This window comes from Bos grunniens, chromosome 28 (genome assembly GCF_055505025.1).
Source record: "Bos grunniens cultivar Pamir isolate PY7600 chromosome 28, Bosgru_T2T1.0, whole genome shotgun sequence".
NCBI classification, from domain to species: domain Eukaryota; kingdom Metazoa; phylum Chordata; class Mammalia; order Artiodactyla; family Bovidae; genus Bos; species Bos grunniens.
The window spans coordinates 37,268,155-37,291,607 of record NC_141192.1 but is presented as its reverse complement, the minus strand read 5'-3'; the positions used below and the strand labels follow the sequence as shown (position 1 = coordinate 37,291,607).

The window sequence follows — 23,453 nt, the reverse complement described above, 5'->3', positions numbered from 1 at the left end:
TAGAATACATATGAAGGAAACAATAAAACTTGATGAAGAGAAAAAAGAATGGCTAAATTTTGGTATGTCCATGTAACAGAATATTGGCCTATATTAAAAACAGTGTTTATATATTTGAAAATTGCTAAAAGAGTAAATCTCAGAAGTTCTTATCATAAGAAAATATTCTGTAATTATGTATGGTGATGGATGTTAAGTAGGCTTATTGTGGTGATCATTTTGCAACATATACCAATACCGAATCATTATGTTACACACCTGAAACTAATATAATGCTGTATATATCAAGTACACACTAAGGAAAAAAAGAATGCTTATGAAAAAATAATATTGGGAAATGATTACAACATAATGCCAAGTAAAGAAGGATAAGAAAGGATACAAAATGTGTAAGTAGTGAGAAAATACACATTAAAAATACAACAAATGTTGAAATAGTTCTAAGTGGTAGGCATATGGATGATTTTTACATTTATTTACTAAATTATACTTTCACATGGTTTTCTAAATTTTCTATAATGACCATGAATTACTTTAATAATTAAGGGGAGAGAAAGATGAATATTTTAAAAGAGCTTTAAAAGCAGATGGCTGTTATTTGTTTTCCCTGGGAGGATAAGGGTGATTAAACTAGGCTGTTCCTTATTTGTGTAACCATCCCACCCTGAGTATCATAACCCTTAAGAAAAGAAAGGTTTCTCACATCTAGACTAGTCATAAAAAAATGAGACAGATTTGTAAGTGCTGAACATATTAGAGCACTAAACTCCCAGCGGTGTCTGTAAATTACCATCACTACCACCCCTATTGCCATGGACTTGAGAGAGCATCTTGTAATTTTAAAAGTGTCACATGGAACCTTATTTTATCTTCATGTTAACTTCTTGGGAAAGATTTTTACTTATCTTCATGGTACAGAGAAAGGAAACAAACTGGAAGAAAGGAATGATGTACCTGAGCTCATGCTGCCAGTAAATGGCAGCGCCAGGATTCCAGAATGCTAATATCTGACTGAGTCCAGTACTCTCTAGAGAGCAATAAAAGGTAAAACAGCCTCTGTGGAAAATTCTGAAAGAGATGGGAATACCAGACCACCTGACCTGCCTCCTGAGAAACCTGTATGCAGGTCAAGAAGCAGCAGTTAGAACTGGACATGGAACAACAGGCTGGTTCCAAATCGAGAAAGGAGTACATCAAGGCTGTATATTGTCACCCTGCTTATTTAACTTATATGCAGAATACATCATGACAAATGCCAGGCTGGATGAAGCACAGGCTGGAATCAAGATTGCAGGGAGAAATATCAATAACCTCAGACACTCAGATGACACCACCCTTATGGCAGAAAGTGAAAAAGAACTAAAGAGCCTCTTGATGAAAGAGAAAGAGGAGAGTGAAAAAGCTGGCTTAAAACTCAACATTCAGAAAACGAAGATCATGGCATCCAGTCCCATCACTTCATGGTAAATAGATGGGGAAACAATGGAAACAGTGACACACTTTATTTTGCGGGGCTCCAAAATCACTGCAGATGGTGACTGCAGCCATGAAATAAAAGATGCTTGCTCCTTGGAAGAAAAGCTATGACCAACCTAGACAGCATATCAAAAAGCAAAGACATTACTTTCCCGACAAAGGTCCTTCTAGTCAAAGCTATGGCTTTTCCAGTAGTCATGTATGGATGTGAGAGTTGGATTATAAAGAAAGCTGAGCACCAAAGAACTGATGCTTTTGAACTGTGGTGCTGGAGAAGACTCTTGAGAGTCCCTTGGACAGCAAGGAGGTCAAACCAGTCAATTCTAAAGGAGATCAATCCTGAATATTCATTGGAAGGACTGATACCGAAGCTGAAGCTCCAATACATTGGCCACCTGATGTGAAGAACTGACTCACTGGAAAAGATCCTGATGCTGGGAAAGATTGAAGGCTAGAGGAGAAGGGGATGACAGAGGATGAGATGGTTGGCTGGCATCACCGACTCAATGAACATGAGTCTGAGTAAGCTCTGGGAGTTGGTGATGGACAGGTAAGCCTGGCTGCTGCAGTCCATGGGGTCCAAAGAGTCAGACATGACTGAGCAACTGAACTGAACTGAGCTAGAGAACTGAAGCTGGAAGGGCTGCATTTGTGAATATTCCTTATGAGACTGAGAGAAATTCTGAGGAAGTTGATATCTGGTTCTTTCTCAATTTAATTTTATTTAGATTTAAATATATTTAAAGAAGCAGATTCACAGCTACAGAGAACTAGTGGTGACCAGTGATAGAGAGGAAAGGGAAAGGGACAATATAGGGGTAACAAGTTAAAGGTACAAACTATTATATATAAAATAAACTACAAGGATACACTGTACAACACAGGAATACAGCCAACATTTTATAATAACTATAAACGCAGTTGTTGTTGTGTGTTGTTGTTTAGTCACTAAGTCATGTCTGTCTCTTGCAACCCACGGACTGTAGCCCGCCAGGCTACTCTGTCCATGGAATTTTCCAAGCAAGAATACTGGAGTGGATTGCCATTTCCTTCTCCAGGGAATTCTCTGACCCAGGCATCCAATGCAGGTTTCCTGCATTGCAGGAGGATTCTTTACCATTTGAGCCACCAGGGAAGCCCATGAGAAGAGTTCTCACCTTCCAAAAGCATTTAAAAGAGCAACTATTTCCTGTCGAGTGAGTTGGAAGCCTTTAGATGGGCTGTTCTCTGGAAGCTTTTGGATTTCTTTTTCAGAGAATAATATCTTCAGGGCAGTTCCTAAACCCTGAGTCTAAAGAAAATAGTGATAAACTTGCAGTTAAATTCACATAATAATTGCTATAAAAGTTTAAAGAAACATTCAGTCATTGTGATGAGAAGGCAGGAAATTCAAATGAACTGAACTTTTCACCAAAATATTCAACTATGCAAAATATAGTTTCTACTTCTCACAGATTATGCATATGATAAATTTATTGAAGCTGTTAAGGAAACCTGAAAAGTTTAACCCTTTTGGATACACATCATACTATTCAAAATTACTAAAATGCCATTTTTTTAACCAAGAAAATATCACATTAGGATTAAAAGTGTTCAATATGTAACCTTGAAAGCATTCTTTCTAGTCCCTAGCAATTCAAAACTTAGAAATCATTATAAGTTCTTAGTGATACCTACACTTAATAATTTCTCAATTATTAGCACTAGAGAAAAAGAAAAATCTGATTTCAGTGTAGTCACCATTAAAAAATATTCCATCTCCTGACTTTCTATGACTTACTATCATCTTTGTAAAAAGATGACAGAAAATATCACACAAGCCTTTTTACATTGAAATATATAGGGAAATGGGCCTGCTGTGCAGACTTTCCTATTTTGTGACTAGGGGACCTCCTTCTTCTGATCACTGATGCCAAGTCAGTGATTATAATTTGATAATTAAGTTTTTTATATGATTACATTTTATCTTCTAAATAGGTATGTAAAATACCAATACAATCTATTTATAATCATCCAACTTCAGAAATCTGATATTGTACCAACAGAAACAGATATAATAAAACCAAAATCATTAACCTAGAATAACAGAAAAAACAACCTAACACACATACATTAATACACACTAATTTTTTTCATAAATGAAATAGCAAAACCACACTTTGGATCTCTATTTTTTTTTTAATTTTATTTTATTTTTAAACTTTACATAATTGTATTAGTTTTGCCAAATATCAAAATGAATCCATCACAGGTATACATGTGCTCCCCATGGATCTCTATTTCAATGAACAATGAGGACATTTTAACAAAAACTTTCAACTTCTCAGTGCAGAAATTTAAGGTTAGTAATAGTTTCAGAACAGAAAACAACACACAAACCTGTAACTTCCCCCATAATCTGCATTTGTCACATCCCACGCAGTCCATTATACGGGAGATATTCTTGAAATGTAACCGGAATTCCTCCTAATGTGCAGAAAATATTTTCATTCTAACTAGACATTAAAAATTAAACTGCATTTATCTGAATTCTAAAAACATTTTTAAGCTTATTAATGAATGAATTGTGTTTTTCAACAATGATGAAAATCATCTGGATTTGTACAGCATAGCATGCATATGAAATAGCTAACATTAATAGCATTTTATAAAATTCACTCCACATATTAATTCAACCAATTTTTTAATGAGAGGCTACTCCATGCAAAGCACCAACATGTTCACTGTGGGGGACACAAGAGTAAATCATGCACGGTTTTTACTTTGAAGGAGCTTAACTGCTGCTTCTATTTGATATCTGCATACAACCAGTGGCAAATACATCTACATTATGTTTTATTTATTTTGGATGCACTGCTTTGTGTAAGTGTAAATCAGACAGCTAGTCCTGGAGCAATGATCAATTCCCATGTCTCTCCTTAGGACTACCCCATATCTGTACACGTGCTCTGTCAGCATGGATGACCACAGTGTGTGGTCTCGCAGTCCCCCACGTTCGCTAAGGCTGCTTCTTCAGGGACACTCACTCACTGGATCCTTGAATGGTGCTGTATTAGCTCCCCACACAATTTGGTAACTCTTCTGCCTGTGATCTGTGCACAGGTTTCTGTAACACTAAGGTCAGCCTCAGCTTTTCTGAGAACAACACTAACTAAGAGAAAGTTTCCTCATCCTTTTCATTGGGCAAATGCAGAAAATAAACATCATTTTATTGTACTGAGGTAAATGTTTCATTGCAAAGAGCTGGAGTGAGTCACCTGAAAACTCTGGCCCATCAAAAGCCCAGCCCTGCTGCCCAAAGTGTTTGGAGGAATCTGTAGCTTGGCCAAAAGAAAGACAACAGAAACATTCCAAAAACTCCTTTGTGCTCCATTCTCAGAATTCACATGCTTTGGAGCAGATGGAAAAATGGATTTAAATTCTCCTTTATATACCTTTGAAAAGTAGCAAACCAAATTTCCAGCATTTTACACTTTAAAGCTAGTTGTGAAACTTTAGTCTGGTCTCAATCTTACCTTCCTCATCTATAAAAAAAGATACATAATTATAGTTGTCTTGATCAAAAGTATAAAATTTATATAAACATTTATAAAGTAGGAAGCATTAAAAAAATGAATTAACATTATGTTAAATACCATAATACTAATATACCTCTAAAACAACCATAAATCAAAACAGCCTTCCAAAACTAAAATACAGTGTGGCTAAACTACTTCATTTCAGAAATACTAAGCAACTCTGACTAATTTATTCATTCTTGTAGCATGTCTATATCTAAAATATGCTGGGGCCAAATAGGTTTCAGAATTCATAATTTGTCAGATTTTATTTTATTTTTTTTTTATTTGTCAGATTTTAGAAATAAATTACATAACACTGTTTATTATGAAACACCCCACTGGAGTATATGGCAACACCTTATAATCAAATATATGATTGTTTTTGTAGCAAAATGTAATAATAGTCATACAAAGCAGAATTTTTTAAAAAAACACTGTAACTATCTTTACATCAGTTCAGGTTAGACTTCCTTGGTGGCTCAGACGGTAAAGCGTCTGCCTACAATGAGGGAGACCTAGATTCAATCCCTAGGTCGGGAAGGTCTCCTGCAGAAGGAAATGGCAACCCACTCCAGTATTCTTGCCTGGAAAACCCCATGGATGGAGGAACTTGGTAGGCTACAGTCCATAGGGTGGCAAAGAGTTGGACACGACTGAGCGACTTCACTTTCACTTTCTATAACTATCTTTACATCAGTTCACGTTAGGTTTTGCTAATAAATTAATTTGCACCAAACATAAGAAAAATGTTTCAGTGGTTGGAGCTTTTGGATTTCAGAATTGCATATAAAAAATTATACAGCTGTTGTAGAAGACTATTTGCCAGTCAATTTCAAATACTTTTATCAAACTGTAAAGGTATAATGTATTCCTTAATTACTATAAGCCAGCGGTCCCCAACCTTTTAGGCACTAGGGACCGGTTTAATGGAAGATAATTTTTCCATGAACAGGGAGGGGGGATGGCTTCAGGATGATTCAAACATTGTGCACTTTATTTCATCAGTTCCACCTCAGATCATCAAGCATTAGATCCAGGAGACTGGGGCCCTCTGCTGGAAGCAAATGAAAATGAAGTGCTCCTAATGTGAAGTTTCATAATGTTCCTAAAATATAGTCTCTTTCTGATATCCCAAGTCAACAGATAATTTTTGCCTTATATGTTAGTCCGTAAGTACAAAAACATAATCGTTTGAAAAACTGTAATAGTTCATAAAATACACTTTTGAAAATATGCTATTACTATCTTCTAAGTGGCTAACAGTGCATGATTGCTTTTAAGATGCATCAAAACAACAAAAAGAAAAGAAAGAAAACTTCCTCTCAAAATAACGTCTTTTAAAAGGACAATTACAAAGGTGTCATTAGAGCTACAACTGAAGATTCACTAAGCAGGGGGGCAAACTAGAGAGAAAAAAAGAATTGAGAGGAGTTTTTTGTATCATTTACAGTAAAATCCAATCAGACCACCCAGATTGAGAACTGGGAAAGGAAGTTTAGAGGAAAAAAATTAAAACACAACCAGTCAGCTGCTCTCCACTCTTCCCACCAATCAAGAACTCTTTACCTTTAATGACTTGGCCCCCTTTTTCTCACCTGCAAACATGGATTTCTCATCAAAGTGCATGGGAAAGGACCTGATGAAATGAAAATATTATAAGTTACAGATGACAAATTCAAGTTCTGGTAGAATTTTCTATCCCTACAAATATTTAAAATTCATAATTTACTCATGTGTAAGGTTTGGTAACATGAGAAGGTGGCAACAGTTTGCATATAACTATTTGGTAAAAGAGAGCTTTATAATTTGTAAGACTGTAAGGTTTTGAAGAAATTATATGACAGAAATAACCTAAAAAATTAATAACAATTTATGTGAAAAATGTAAAACATTCTGTTAGCATTTCAAAAAATGTAATGCACAATTTACCTTAAGCATTTCTTAACCCAACTTTCCTCCATACTCATTTTAGCATAGACCCAGGATATTTTTTTTAAGGTTAAACTGTAGAATGTAAAGCTAATGTTCTCTTAGGTAATCTATCCTTATGCTAACACATATTACCATGAATTTAAATAGCAACTGGAAGAAAACAAAATTGGTAGAAAGAATACTAAAATAACATTAAATTTTGGCACTACATAAAATTTAAAGTTATATTTAAAAATACAGCCTATTCTCGAGTGTGAAAGTTTATGCAATAAAACTTTTCGGTCAACATTTTTAGAAAAAAATTTTAAAACACTGCCATCCAATGAACTGTCCTTCTCAGTTCTAATTCTCCCTTTTCCTAACCAGCTTTCAGGAGTCAGTTTTTGTTGTATTTCAAGAACTACGTCATCCAATTACAGAGTGGAAAATTTCAGATCACTGATAATTCAAGTCTTACTTTGTATCTTGAAAGATATTCAGTAGAAGGGTTTTTGTGTCAGCATCTTCTTGCACATTTCCAGTGTAAAGGTCGACAATTGAGCGCTCAAAGTATGGGGCCACTTTTGATAAAGCTCGAAGCTCAATTAAATATAGGAAGTACAGATTCTTTAGCCTTCTTGGGCCTTCTCCCTTGGTCTCCACAGGGTCGAATCGGCGTTTAAATTCTTTCATGTTAGGTCCCCAGCTAGGTTTACCCCAGGTTTCTATAAAAGAAATATATTATGTACTTTTAATAAATAGGATTTTTTTTTCTCTAGAGAATATATTCTTTTCCCCAACAATTTTTATACTAATAGAAAAAAATGTGATTACCTTCCAAGAGATAATTTGCACACAGATGTAAATTAATACTAGCATGAAGTCCTGATATAAGCTTATAGAAGACTCGTTTCTCCAGACACAAACCTAGTCAGAAAAATATTGAAAAAGAAATTACGTTCATTTAGATAACAGAAATACTGAATCAAGAGGATTAGGTATGCAGGCTTATTTTTAAAGTTAAGATTCAAGGACATTAAAAATAAATCAAGGAACAATATAAAATAATTAGTTTGAGATCCTCTCACTAGCAGATAAAATAAGATTTTGACTTCAGCATGGAGGTAACTGAATATGATAACTTAATGCAGAATAAGATACAAATGTCTGGACTTCTGAAGGTCCAAACACTCGAGCAGATGTACTTAGTTAAGTCCACATGTTACCCAGAAGGCAATAGCACAGATACTTTGTGGTTTAGGCTAAACTAAAGCAGACTTAGAGTCACTGCTTTTGCTTAACAATAGCTGTTTCTCCTTTTCCCTTCCCTACAGATGTCCTATTTGAACCTACTTGATGGTGGAGGAAGAAGAGACTGAAACTGAATTCTCTTCTTCTTCTAGATTATTATTATTTATTTTTGAAGCCAGGCCCTCAGCAGTGAAAGCGGGGAATCCTAACCAATGGACCACCAGGGAATTCCCCTTCTTCTAGATTCTTTACTGTGTCTTATTAATCCTTTGTCCTGAATTTCTCTACTTAACTACATGTTCTGCTTCTCAGGAGCCCAGACCTAGAAGACAGACATCCAGCCAATAGAAAAATGTGTGCTATTTACATGTGAGTAAAACCACATCAAGATGGAGTTTAGGACTGTGATGGAAGTTTATCTTATGTAGCCTTCTTAAGTCCCATAGGCTTTTGCTCAAAACAGAGTCAAGATAATTTCATCATCCTATCCTACCCCTGCCTCCATTTAAAAATATTTTCTCTTATTACAAGAGTAATACATATTGTGAATGTACTTAATGCTATTAAGTAAAATTTGAAATGCCCAAGAAACTAAATTTTATACTGTATTTTCCATAATAAAAAAGGAACAGTATTTTTAGAAAATATTCTTTATAGAAAATTTTAAAAATAAAACTGCAAAACTTAAGTCTTTAAGAATACACCAGATCCAGAACAATGAGCTTTTTCCCTTTTCTACCACTCAACAGAGTTATGTCTTTTTTTGCCTTTTTTTTTTTTTTTTCCACTTTCCCCATGGGGAAAAATGGGCTCCAACAGTGGAAACTAAGAAATAATCTCATTTATATGCTGAAGGCTTTTTAAGACATTAAGAGTATATATGTGGCTTACTTTGCATCTTCTTAGGACCTTTTAGATCTTCAACTTACTTTCCCTTTGTGTTCTACAACAGATGGCTCTGAAGCAAGTAGCTTCTAATAGGAAAAAATAATTATTTTGAGATCTCATTCCCTAATTCAGAATTCTTCCTAGAATATTCTCATCTCATCTCATGGATAGAGTGTGTGTGCATGCTAAGTCGCTTCAGTTGTGTCCAACTCTTTGCAACCCTATGGACTGTAACCCATGAGGCTCCTCTGTCCATGGGATTCTCCAGCTAAGAATACTGGAGTGGGTTGCCATGCCCTCCTCCAGGGGATCTTCCTGACCTAGGGATTGAACCCACGTCTCTTACGTCTCCTGCGATAGCATGCAATTCTTTACCACTAGCACCACCTGGGAAGCCCCATGGATAAAGGTAGAAATTAAATTCTATTTTGTGGTTTCCTCATAATAAATAAAAATTAAATGCAGCATTTACCTCTTAAAAAAAAAAGCATGTGGCCAAGTTTATGGTAACAAGGGATATAAACAATATGAATAACTTTGATAAAACATTAGGTACTAAATTCTCCTGTAGTAAAACTTCTAATCAAATCTGTTATCAAGTAGCAAAATGATCAGATTTGAGGTTCACTTTTTCTTCCTTTAAACCTAAGCAGTAAAATATCTAAAGATAAGAGAATGGAAAATAAGCTAAGCAAAGCTCATGAAAATTCATATGCCTAAAAATGAGAGAGGCAATTCAAATTTGCAAAGTCCACAAAGCTTACCTAAAACGGGGATGGGTGGTAAGTGGGAAGGAAGGAAGAAAAATCTATACTTCCATAAACTGAAAATTAGGCAACTTCAAGAAAAATCTTAACAATAAAAGATGTGCCAAGTGAATGCACCAAGAAGACATACAATACTCTTAGCAGGAAAGTGCTGGAGAGCTGACCCCTGCCTGCAGTCTGCTGCCAGGCCAATGCCTAGCAAATCCAACTGCTGACTTTAGAAAATGGTTCTCCTCTTTCTCTTCTGGATTTAATTTCATTCAAATTCATTTTCACCAACCAAACTACAGGACAACAATATATAATTTTTTTCTCACAAAAGGGCTAGATTTACTGCAATACTATTATTTGGCATTTGTACATTGTTTAGTGATTCTCAAAGCAATTTTCACAGGCATCATCTACACTCACAGCGTAGGTAAGTTGGATGGCTACTGCCACTCTCGTGCCCCAGATCAGCAACCTGAATCTCAGAGAAACTGAGTCAGTTGCCTATAAAAGGGAGTGCTCACTGAACCATGTATCAGTGGACTCCCATCAACAGGATACTAGGAGATTCTGGGGTATACAGTATATATCCTAGAATTTGACATTGCCCATAAATTTCATTCTTATCCTCCATTACCAATATGCAGAGTCTTTCCCCACCTCTTTTAAACTAAATACTATTTTTGTAACTTGCATTTTTAGAATAAAGCTAATTAAACAAAGCTAAGCATCTTTTCCCACGTTGGCCATTTGTCAGTGTAATTCCTAGCAGTATTTGCACATCGAAAATAATTAATTAAAAAAACAGAGAAATCCCATTCATAATATAACATTACTAACAAACCTAAGAATCTAGTATATTGGGATCTATATTACTTTATTCTTTAGTTAGTTTAGACTGTATGTTTAAACATGTTTAAAATCTTCTGAATTCAAATTCATCTTCCCTTAATTTCATATACAAAAAAACCTACTTTCTTTCAAAAAGAATGTCTCTACTTAACAAACCAGACTTGCATAATGCTTCCTAGAAAAGTAGTTTGGATGAGTATTACATACAAAATGGAAATAAGACTGGGAACCAGTTATGAAAATGTGATGACCATATCTGCCCTGTGTATTTCCGTAACACTGGTTTTTAGCTGACCAATATCCTCAACATTTTCAAATAATTTCATCCTAAACTACAATAACATAAAACCTGTTATTTTCTTTCATACACTGTCAAGATTAGTTGTCTAGGTAATGAATCCTAAAACTTACAAATATATATTAAACAAATCTTTTTGTAAGATGCCAATACATTTAAAATGCAGACATTAGGTTACCTTCTAGCCATGTGTAGAATGATTCTCCTAAAAAACAAAGCAAAAACAATAAAAATTATATAAACATATTTACTTAAAGCCTTAAATATCCATAAGGTTGAAGAGAAACAATCTTAAGTTTGCCTTTGATGATAACAACCAAAGCACTGTTCAAAACTTCCAGAAAAAAACTGAATTATAATTAATACAAAAATCAAATTACTAATTATCCTATTTTTCCTGAACCAGTAAAGCTACATATACTTCCTTAATTATCTAAAAATACTAAGTTTCAAGGGATAATTTAAAAAAGTTCTCTAGTTTTCAAGATAATTCTTCAGAAAAGTTAATGACCAGAATATGAAGGGGCCTTACTATGTGTACCATGCTAAAAGAACAAATCCTAGCCCACTACTGTTCTGAGTGAAAAGGAAAATGGCAGTCAGTAAGGGTGAAAATAGTTAATATACTTCCTAAGTTACCCATCCTTATTTTAATTGTGAAAAGCAAAGCATGAGGATGAAAACTCAACACACAAATGGCTGAGCAAGGAGTACAGGGGATAAATTAAGATGGTGGGGAATTTGTCTCCTGAGTCTTCACCCTTTGCAACAACACAAATACCTTCCTAGAGATTCATTCATTCAACATGCTCTTACTTAGATGATACTTTTACAAAGGATCATTCATTATCTCACTCATTTATTCAGAAAGCCCCAACAGTTAATAGCAAAAGTCTAGCTTCCAAGGTCCTCAACAATCTGTCCTCTACTCATCTTTCTAATTTAAACTACCCCATGTGAAGTCTTTCTAACTGCTAACAGGGTCTCCCAAAACATGCCTTGTTTTTTCCTTTTTCAACTCCTTGGTCCATGCATTCATTCAAGTAGCACATACTATCCAATTCTACTGGCTTAAGTCGGTCCATTATTTGTGCATCTCAAATGCCACCTTTCCCAGTAATATTCCAAGTGAGACAGGATCTATTCCACCTCTGAACAAACTCCTACACCACTCACTGTCTGTGCTGTGTATGTAATAATTCTTTATTGTCTCTTATGAACAGTGCTTATCATTCCTACTGTACATATTTTTAGCTCCTAGAGGAAAGATAGTTCCTCTATCTTTATAAAAAGATATGTTTTATACATCTTTCCATCCTGTACAATGTGTACAATGCTCATCATGGTGCCCCTCTACACAGCTAAGTAAATATTCATTTGAAATAATTATTTTGGCTGTTTGGGGGCATGTTATAACTGACATTCATTTAGAAATCTGGAATAACCTACTGTTGACAAATTATCATTCATCAGATTAAGTGTAATAATGATGACTGAGGTTATAAATTACAAAATCAATAAGAAAATAAAGAAATCACAAGACAAATATCTGATAAAACTATTTTAATTTCCTTCCATTTCTTTAGAACATACTCAAGTAGATCACAATAACCAAAAAATAGGGGAACTTGGAATGTGATCCTGTTTCTATACTAAACATGTAAGTAGAATGGTTGTTACACTGTTTTTAACATAGGGTAACTTTGAATTATATACATTAAAAAAACCTCTCATTTTTTGGGTTGCTATTGATTGCTAGTTATTTTCTGAAAAAAATAGGATAAATACTTTTGAATTAAAAACAGGAAAAAATCAAATTTTGATCATTAAAGACATTTCTTCTACACTTGAAGCAACATAAAATGAGAGTTTTAACTCACCATCATCTTCTCCTGAAAGATAAAATAAATAGATAGGATATCAGAAAATGTCTTTTACAGTTCAGATTCCAATCCTATTTATTTTAATATGCGATTAAAACTTACTGTGTGTTAAACTATTAATCATACCATTAACATTGGTTGGCTTGTAGTTATCCTACAAATAAGACTTCTTAATAAGAATAAAAGCCAAACAGCACAAGATTTTCATATATGTTTTATGCAATAAATAGTATCAGAGAGCAAGTAATCATAAAAACCACTAGTTTCAATAATTAACAAATACACAAAGTTACTCCTTTAATTGTTATGCACACAACTCTTTCTGAACATGTGTTTTCAGACTGGAGCACTTTTCTTTCTTAAATTACTGCTCCTCAGCACACACTCACCTGAATAAAAACCCTTCCCAAACTGTCGTCAATGAAAGCATCCTTGCAGGTGCTGCGGGACTGCCCAGACATGGGGAAGAGGCCGCAAGGCTGGATTCTCAGGCTCCACAGCAGCCCTGCCTTATTGGCTTTACATGTGGAATTCTACATAAGCTTTCATTTTTGAAAAAAAAGTTCTGTTGCACAAAAACTGTTCAAAAACTAGTTGTAGAAGCCCAGCTGTTACAGCTCAGGAATAGCGTGGAAGACACATAGTTAAGAATATTAAACAGCTGTTCATCAACAATTCACAGTTTGAGTGAAGAAAGCTCATCAACAGCATTAGCAAGAGCTATTCCATTACTTCCTAGGGTACCACCATCACCTGGGACCCATTCTCTCCCTTACCCAGTCTTTTGTCTCCCTCTTCTACACTTGTTTTCTCTTTTCTACTCCTCTTTCCTCCCTCTATCTTTTTCTCTGAGCACTTTCCTTCCTCTCCTCATCTCTCCTACAGTTTCAAGTCTTAGTTTATCATAATATGGAAGCGAAGTGTTTCTTAGGATTTGATGCTTTTATTAAATGAACAACTGTACTTTCTGCTTTACAAGTGATCATATGGTCTTCCTTGGTGGCTCAGTGGTAAAAAATCTGCCTGCCAGTGCAGGAGACATGGGTTTGACCCCTGATCTGGGAAGATTCCACATACCATGGAGCAACTAAGCCTGTGCGCCACAACTGCTGAGCCTGTGCTCTAAAGGCCGGGAGCCAAAGCTACTAAGCCCTCAAAACACAACTAATGAAGCCTGAGCACTCTAGAGCCTGTGCTCTGCAACAAGAGAAACCCAACCACCACAGCTAGAGAGTAGCCCCTCCTTGCTGCAACTACAGAAAAGCCTGCACAGCAATGAAAACCCTGCACAGCAATGAAAACGATGCACAGACAAAAATAAAATAATTAATTTTTTTTTTTAAAGAGTAAGTTATCATAGAAAAGGTCTGGAAGGATACCTTCCAAACTGTACTATGGAAGAGAAAAAGTATGGAGGCAGGTAGGAATGGGGCGGGGTGGGGGAGTGTCCTCTTTATTTTGTATTGTTTAAATTTTCATAAAATCTTATATAATAAAACATTTAAGTTGAAAATAGAAAAGCTATGAGGTAAAAGTAGTAAAAAGAGAGAAAAAGGGTAGGAAGCCATCCACATCGTCTTCATACTCCAATTACCTTGTCAGGCAGTTTCAGAATGAATCTGGGAAGACTATATGCCACACTGTTACAGAGCGCACATCTGAGAGCAGTCCATTCATTCCACCTTCCCAAATCTCTCTGGTTTTGAGAAATGCCTAAAAAGATGAATCTAGACCAGGAAATTCAAGTTCCTAAATCAATCCTGGTCTAAAGAAAGCATTAGGATGTCAATCACAGGGCTTCTCCCAGGGTTTGGGTCCTTGTTGAGAACAGATTGAAGATATGCCTAATAATTTTATACTGAATAACCTCCAACTGTGTACAATAATGCTGTCACATAGAACTATAATACCAGCCACGTATGTGATTCAAATTTTTTTCTAATAAACATGTAATGTTTTCTCATATCCACACTTTGAAAAGTATGGTATACATGCATTACAGTACATCAACAATTTGCTTTGTGATGCAAGAGTTAAAGTGGTTCTACCAAAACAATAAGATTCTGTTTAAGGGCAAAAATATTTTATACTGCTTTAGTTTTTTAATTTAAATGAACTAAAATTACATAAAATGGGAACTTTATGTGTTTCTTTCACACAAGCCACATTTTCTGTGCTCAACAGCTTGATGTGGCAAGTAGCAACCTAACTTTCTGGTATTTCTCTGCATCCTTCTGACTCAGAGTGTTGTGCACAGATCAGCACTTGGGCATCACCTGGGAGCCTCACCCAAGACCTACAGAATCAGAACCTGGTATTTAACAAGGCTCCCAGGTGATCTGTATGCACACTGAAGTCTGAAAAGCACAGGAGGAGCCACTGGTTCTCAAACTTGGCTGCATACTAGAATCATCTAGAAAGCTTTAAAATCACCAATACCTAGATCCTAATTCCAAAGATTCTGACAACTGGTATGGGATAAGGCCTGGACATCCAGATTTTCGGGAGTTCCCCAGAACCTCTAATATATATGGATTACTCATATTTCTAATTTATTTTATATAAAGCTCCTAGTTTAGGACCTGGCACATATCAAGCAGTCAATAAAGGACAGTAATTATAAAAACATGTGGAAATCTTGATACAACTAAGAACTAAGCTTATTCTTTTAATCATTCAAATTAGCAAATATACAAAATAGCTGAAAAATTTCTCAATACATAGTTACAAAAGTATCTTGTAAATAATATCCAAAAGCATGAAAATGTATGAGACACCCACCTCGGCTGGGTGCCAGAGGATTTAAAGGACGATAAACAGATCGAGGCCTGAGAAAGAAAAGTACAAAATTCAGACGTAAATGGTTTGACATTTTGACGTAATTTTTTCCAAAGGAAACAAATATTCCCTTCCTTCCACCTTCCCGCTAGTCAATCCTCCTCCTTCCCCTACCCCCTCCAGTTACTTGAAACAGTTCTCTTCATAGATGCTGTTCCACACTCTCCACGCAGAGGACCCTTTATAGCCGGTGTAACGCTCGGGATTCAACAGCAGGTCTACATACTGAGCAGCTGGAGATCTCTCATCTGAAGAAGAAACAATTCATAAAACCATCTACATGTCACCATCTATGCAAAATTTACCATCACAAAGCAAACAGGGCTACACAAAAGTTAGAGAAATACTGCACTTTCAAGCCATCTCCAAGTTAAAAGGTAGAGTGGTTAGCATACTTGTGATTGTCCTTGACCCAGGATTTATAACAACTTGAACTTAAGAAAGGAAAAATAACTTCTCCCTTTCTTTTGGATGCTCAGTGCTCTTTTAAGTAACATAACATCCCTTACCTTAATTAGAGGCATTAATTACTTCTCAAGTTTAAACCACCAAGACTGAAAAGACCTAACCAAATCATAACGTGTTTTAATATTTCATGTGTTTGCCCCCTCCATGTATATAGCTACCTAAACACATACTTGAGACATGTTAGTACATATTATATGAAAAAAGCTCTCTCTGTTACTCTCTGCTTGGACTTAGGAAGTAAACGGTACAATAACTTTGAGATTCAAAATTGATCATTCAGAGTTACACCATGTTCTAGTAAAAAAAAAAAGTTATACATTTATTTTTACCAATGTTAATATATTATTTAACATATTAACTGGTTAACATATTGGTTAGTAGGCACAACTTCAAGAACTTATTAGCACATTTGAAATTAAATAATGACTTTCCATGTTGAAACCCAAATAAGTATTTCCTAGATCTCTACTATTTGGACAATATTTTGAGAGAGATCTCTGGGGGATACAAAAGATAAAAGGAAAAATCATCTTAATTACTGAGGTTCATATTTTGGGTAGAAAAGGGAAGTACAGGTTTTCTTACCTACACAAAAATTATAATGACTATGCTTCACAAATCTAATAATACTCATAGGCTGAAGTGCTATGTATGTTGGCACAGATGTATTCTTTTATTTATATGCTTCCTACTTTTTGGTGTCATGGTATTGATCAATGATATTAATATATAGTCACCTGACTTGAAACAAGACCAAATATGGTCATTAAAATATAGTCCCTCTTAGTTTCATTACCTGTCAGTCAAAAATATTCACTGGCCATTCAATGACCATAGATTAAGATTATCCACAATCCTAAAAGGAAAAAAGAGCATCCTGACACATGTCTTCTGAGAACTACCTAGTACTTTAGTGATGCAGGAAGAGTACAAAGCTAATTTCAACTTCCCATTAGTAAACAAGTGGTATCTCAAGATAATGGAAACATGATTTTAAAGAATACTGGCTCTATTTTTAGCACTAACATTATACAGATACTCCACTATGTAAATTAAGGCATAGAAACAGTTTATTTGTAAATGGAAGAACAGAAACTGTCTAAAGACATTTCTTAATCAAGACTTAAGACTAGTTAATTTAAAAATTTTTAATTAACAAATTAAAATTTAAATAAGTTAATGAATTTTATTTTTACAGTAAAATTTTAAAAGCTTTATAATGACTAATTTCTGTTTATTATTTTAAATTTCTTTGAGCCATTCTTAGTTCACTTTACAAAACTGAGTTATCTATATGAACTTAAATACTAAATTAATATCATAAATATATACTCATATACATAATGTCCATATGTATAAAGTACATCCATATGTATAAAGTACATGTGTGTACACACATAAGCCTACACTTAAATAGAGTCATCTATGAATGTGCAGATTGAATTAGTATCACCCTCTTCACCCAATTAAACCAACTAAACAGTAAAGAAAAAAATCCTTGGATTCAGATATTAAAGTATATGGATTTAAAGTATACTTCAAGGGAGTAGAAAGTCACATGAGCAAAATCAATTATACAGGTTTTAAAATTAAGTAAAACTTACATTCTTCATGTTCTTAATATGTATTCCTTTAATTCAACCAAAAATTGTTTTACAAAATGTAATATTTTTTCAAATCATGAAAAAGGTGGGTTTTGTTAACCTACAGAAAGTGTTAGCAAACTATGGCCCACGAGACAAGCCTGGTCTGCTATGTGTTTTGTAAAGAAAGTGTCATGGGAACTCAAGGCTTGTTCATTTGCCTGTGTGCTGCTTTCACTCTGTTATGGCAGACTTGAGCAATTACAACTGAGACCATGTCAACTACGGTCTATCTAATATATATAATAGTTGTGGTCTATCTAAAATATTTACTATCTGCCCATTTACAAAAGAAAAAGTTTGTCAACTCCTGACTTATGCTGACAAGAATTTCATGACATCCAGAATGAAGAACATATGAGGGAAAAAGCATACACAGGTTGAGGTCCCCTACAAAACACACCCATTCTTACTCCTGGGGTCACCTGTGACATGATGTTAACTAATTTGTTCCTAAACTATAATTTCTTTTCATTTGTACACCTGTATCGTTCATTCAGATAGTTCTCTTGGATCCCTAATAAATCCTCCCCTCAAAAAGTTTTCTCTTCTTCCTCCCTCTACAAACCTACTCCAAAGATATTCCTTCTGACTATTCTAACAATTACCTAAGGATTCAAAGAATTTCTATTGAGTCTAAATACCTAATTCTGTAAATTTGTCAACTTGAACTAATATTTCTTCTTCCTCCTCAAGTACCCCTTTTATCCGATTGAATTTTCCTTTCACTGCTCTAATTTAGTATTAGTGTTTTGAGGCCACATTGCATTCTCTAGCCCTCCTGACCCATGTATCTCTTAAAATGTAATGGTTGCACAGGCCAACTTAATATGCAGGCTTTTTGCTTATGGACACAGATCAGAAATATTAGGTTATAGACTCAGGACTAAGCCCACAATCTTCTATCTCTGAAGCTACCCCAAACTGCAATTTACTATTAAAACATAATTTCCTCAGTCAAGGAGAAACTATAGTTTATAAAGCACCCAAGTAATTTTGATACACAGCCAGATTTAGAAACTCCTATTTCAAGCAGTATTTTTAACGTATCAATGAACCTGTTGAAAGGGGAAAAATAAAAAAGTAAAAATCTATCACATTATTTATGAAACAACTAGCACTTCCCTGTGGCTCAAAAGGTAAGGAATCTGCCTGCAATGCAGGAGATCTGGGTTTGATCCCTGGGTTGGGAAGATCCTCTAGAGAAGGGAATGGCAATCCACTCCAGTATTCTTGCCTGGAGAATCCCATGGACAGAGGAGCCTGGTGAGCTACAGCGTGTGGGTTCACAAAGAGTCGGACGTGACTGAGCAACTAATACTACCACATGAACCAACTACTTCAATCAACAGATATTTATTGGGAATGAACCATGGCCAGGCAGTGTTCTAGGCACTAGGGACATAGTTATGAACAAAAAGACAAAGTCCTTGGCCTCAAGTAGCTCATAGTCTAGCTGAAGACAGACAATAAAGTTAAATAATGTCTCACACATAGTTCTTAGTGCTCTGAGAGCAGGCAGCGGTGCACAGAGACAGAGGGAAAGTGGTTGCTATTTTATGACAGCAGGTTCTCTAATGAGGTGACATTTGAGCAGAAACCTGAGGCAAAGGAAGCAGCAAGCCATGCATAAAAAACAATAACAAAAAAATAAATAAATAGAGAGGGGTAAGGAGAGCAGCCTACCTCAAACCACTAAATTATTTAAAAACCTATTATTTGATCTATAAGGATTGTCTTCCTTTCAAATAAGAACAAAGCCAAAAACAAATCAGCAGATAACAGGGTGTTTGGCTATATTCCAATACACTGGGGTGAACATTCTTTAGATTTTTTGCTTTAATCTAATGATTTAGATTATTGAAATAACAATGACACCAAAGCTACTCTGATGGTATTTTTTTTAACTGTAGGTGAAAAAATCTTTGGGACACACATGAACATTACTACCCAGAAGAAGTGGTAATCCAACTAGTAGCATGGTTTCACATGTTTAAGACCTACACAAACTATAAAAACTACCAGTTATTTAAATTATGTAATCCTAAAATGATTTTATGTAGGTAGCCATGTGAGTGCTTACCCAGGAATAGTGACTTGCTTTGATGAAACCTTTGCCAATTCTAAATATCATAACAGGGATATTTTATGAATTTGCCTATCACTATATTAAAAAAAAACTTTGTTCAGATTTCTTAACAATTTCCTTGCTGAAACCATATAAACCATGGTAATAACACTCCCTCTCCCAGTGTCTCCTCAATTTACCATAATATTGGAGAAGTGCCCTGTAAGTATCCCATTACAGACTGTATTAACAGCACAATTCTACATACGAATCTTTAAAAAATTTTTAGAAAGCAGACCACTTTAGATGCTTTAAAAATTCAGAAGAACTTCTGCTGCCTGTTAATTATGTGTGCTTGAACCTCAAATCCTTTTCCACCTCAAAAAATATAATAATACCAAGGTAAAAGGTAAAGAGAGGCTGAATGAATTGTCCTAAGCCTATGCAGCACAATTATTGGGAGTATTCTGAGACAAAAGATCTGGAGACACGTCAATTATCTTCTGCTGAAAGAAATGGTAGTTACTATTGAACTGTGGCCTGGCTTTATTCTATTCCAAACAGGGCTGTGGGGATCAAGTTAGAGTCCTTGGAATATTGGAAGGTGTCTTTATGTTAGTTTGTTGAGACCTCCAACTAATTTCGTTGTGAACATTTCTATAATATGGTCACAGACCTATAACTAAGTGGCTTGAATTAGAGGTCCATAGGAGATGGGGGTGTCACAATGGAAAGAAGACGTGTGTGGGAATAAGATCTAGGATTGAATCCTGTCTCAGCCTCTTGCTACTCTGTGATCTTGGGCAAGCTTTTAGTCTTTTTGAGACTCAGTTTCCTCAGATATAAAATAATACACACCTCAACCCACTCTAGTACTTTTGCCTGGAAAATCCCACGGCAGAGGAGCCTGGTAGGCTGGAGTCCATGGGGTCGCTAAGAGTCCGACACGACTGAGTGACTTCACTTTCACTTTTCACTTTCATGCACTGGAGAAGGAAATGGCAACCCACTCAGTGTTCTTGCCTGGAGAATCCCCGGGACGGGGGAGCCTGGTGGGCTGCCGTCTGTGGGGTCGCACAGAGTCGGACACGACTGAAGCGACTTAGCAGCAGCATTAGTGTGGTTGTAAAGCTAAGAAATGATGAACTTCAGGCACTTAGTACAAGGCCTGGAACACCAGTTCTTAAATACTATTATGAATAATAAGATCCACATACAACACCCTGTGTATTAAAGCTGTAACTTTGACTGTATTTTCGCTGATTTAAGTATCTTAAAAGGGTTAAAGTTAAAATAATGTAATTACAATAGTTTATTACCATCAAGTTCACAAAAGTGATCCTGTGAATCATCATATCTTGCCCAGTCAATGAAAGCTTCTTTGCTTTGATTACTAGGGGAAGGAGGAATAAAAGAGAAAAAGGATTAAATTTGGAGTTGAAAAGTTTGACACTGTATTCTAGTGTATTAAAAATAGATAATCTGAGATCACATCTTCATTAATTAGATGGCATTACAAATTCACTTAGTGGTCACATGAAACAATGATTAAAACAAGTGATATGAAAGAGATATTAATTTCCATGAGTGATTTTCATTTAACTACATTAAAACTACTTTAGGCCTAGTTCAATGATAATTACTTAGACCAGAAAACTAATTTACAAATACGTATAAGATGCAATTAAACACAAAACTCAAGCTGGTCTTTTCAGTTGACTTAGGCCTGGTGGGCTGCCGTCTATGGGGTCGCACAGAGTTGGACATGACTGAAGTGACTTAGCAGTAGCAGCAGAAACAAAGTAAATATGTATTATTTTTTCCTAAGTAGGAATTAAATTTACTTTCAAGATTCTTTTAATTTAAATTGCTTCTATATTTATATTACACTCGAAAATACTAAAAAAAAAAAAAATGCATTTCTAGGATCTTCCATCCAACATCCCTTAGTAACATCAATGTCACTTTTATCACACTGTATTATTCATTTTGCACATAACCTCACATTTAACAAAATCTATGACAAGATTTCTGGCCAGGAGAACTGATAAAGAAACAACTACACTCAAACTAAACCCTGACCTATATTTCCTTTAACCTATACTCAGACCTTCTCTATCTTAAACACACAGCGGCAGTGTATATGAGAGAAGTATTATCACCCTTCTTTACTCACTACACAAAAAGAAAAAAACAAGGCAAAAAATTATGTACTAAGTATAAATCAGGTATTCCTAAACGTGGTACTGTCATAGCCAATAATTTATTTTGCATTTGAGAAGCTGCTGCATAGCATAACCACTGCATGAAGTATATAAGGCTGTCTGCACTACAACCACCTTACCAATAAAAATCTCCAATTTACCACAGAATTTTCTATGAGAATATATAATTAAAGTTAATAAAAAATTTATACCATAAGTGACTCAGTTGACATATATGATGCAATAAAACAAGAATGCCTAAGTTCTAGTTACAACTAAAATGATAACTATAGTCATGTTTAATCAGATAAGTCTTCTCCTGAAAATAGTAAGGAACAAAGCAATTTTGACATAAACAGCTATTTTCTTATTAGCAATATGACTAACTTAGAGGAACGTTTAGTACATTTATTTGATGAGGTTTTCTAATTGTTTCATCTGCTGCTGCTGTTGCTGCTAAGTTGTGTCAGTCGTGTCCGACTCTGTGCGACCCCATAGACGGCAGCCCACCAGGCTCCCCCGTCCCTGGGATTCTCCAGGCAAGAACACTGGAGTGGGTTGCCATTTCCTTCTCCAGTGCATGAAAGTGAAAAGTGAAAGTGAAGTCGCTCAGTCGTGTCCGACCCTCAGCAACCCCATGGACTGCAGCCTACCAGGCTCCTCCGTCCATGGGATTTTCCAGGCAAGAGTACTGGAGTGGGTTGCCATTGCCTTCTTTGATAGAATGCTAATCTAATGCTAATAGAGCTGGCCCAGTTTGGTTTAAAAATGAGTTGGAAGGAAACTTAGAGATCATCTAGCCCAGCTTTTCTAAAAAGTCAGTTTGAAGATTGATGCCGCAGTACTTAGAGAAGAATTTCTTGGGCTTAACCTAGGGCTTCCTATCAAGATGCTGCTGTGAGTTAAAGTAGTCATCTTTAAAGTGGGAAATGGGCAGGAAGAGATGGGATGGAGGGATTACACAGGGGCATGAGAAAACTTTGGGGAGTGTATATATAATTATCTTGATTGTGCTGAGTTTTGTGAGTGTACACTTGTCAAAACATCACACTGTACATTTTGAATAGGTATAGTGTATTGAATGTCAAGTACACTTCTATAAAGCACTACTGGTTGTCAGAGAAGTTGTGGGATGATGAATTCCTGTACAGTACTACTAGCAGCAATGTATTTTGGTACAGTCATTTTGGAAAACCATTTGGCAGTTCTTAATTCCCTGGTGGCTCAGTGGTTAAAAAAAAAAGAAAAAAATCTGCCTGCCAATGCAGGCAGTGTGGGTTCAAAGATGCCTCTGTGGAAGGAAATGGCAACCTACTCCAGTATTCTTGCCTGGGAAATGCCATGGACAGAGGACCCTG

At 35.6% G+C, this 23,453-nt stretch overlaps 1 protein-coding gene across 4 annotated transcripts in view; it reads right to left on the bottom strand.

The window, feature by feature from the left end:
* Nucleotides 1–23,453, bottom strand: part of ERO1B (endoplasmic reticulum oxidoreductase 1 beta) — a 72,999-nt gene that overhangs the window by 5,371 nt on the left and 44,175 nt on the right. For all 4 annotated transcript variants that reach the window (XM_086382807.1, XM_086382808.1, XM_086382809.1 and 1 more), the window contains 10 exons: nt 21,211–21,284; nt 15,840–15,960; nt 15,656–15,702; nt 12,872–12,883; nt 11,170–11,196; nt 7,782–7,874; nt 7,426–7,672; nt 6,603–6,672; nt 3,856–3,942; nt 2,634–2,767 (listed from right to left, as the gene is read on the bottom strand). In XM_086382807.1, coding sequence (XP_086238933.1) covers nt 2,634–2,767; nt 3,856–3,942; nt 6,603–6,672; nt 7,426–7,672; nt 7,782–7,874; nt 11,170–11,196; nt 12,872–12,883; nt 15,656–15,702; nt 15,840–15,960; nt 21,211–21,284 — 912 coding nt within the window. The remainder of the gene's footprint in view (nt 1–2,633; nt 2,768–3,855; nt 3,943–6,602; nt 6,673–7,425; nt 7,673–7,781; nt 7,875–11,169; nt 11,197–12,871; nt 12,884–15,655; nt 15,703–15,839; nt 15,961–21,210; nt 21,285–23,453) is intronic.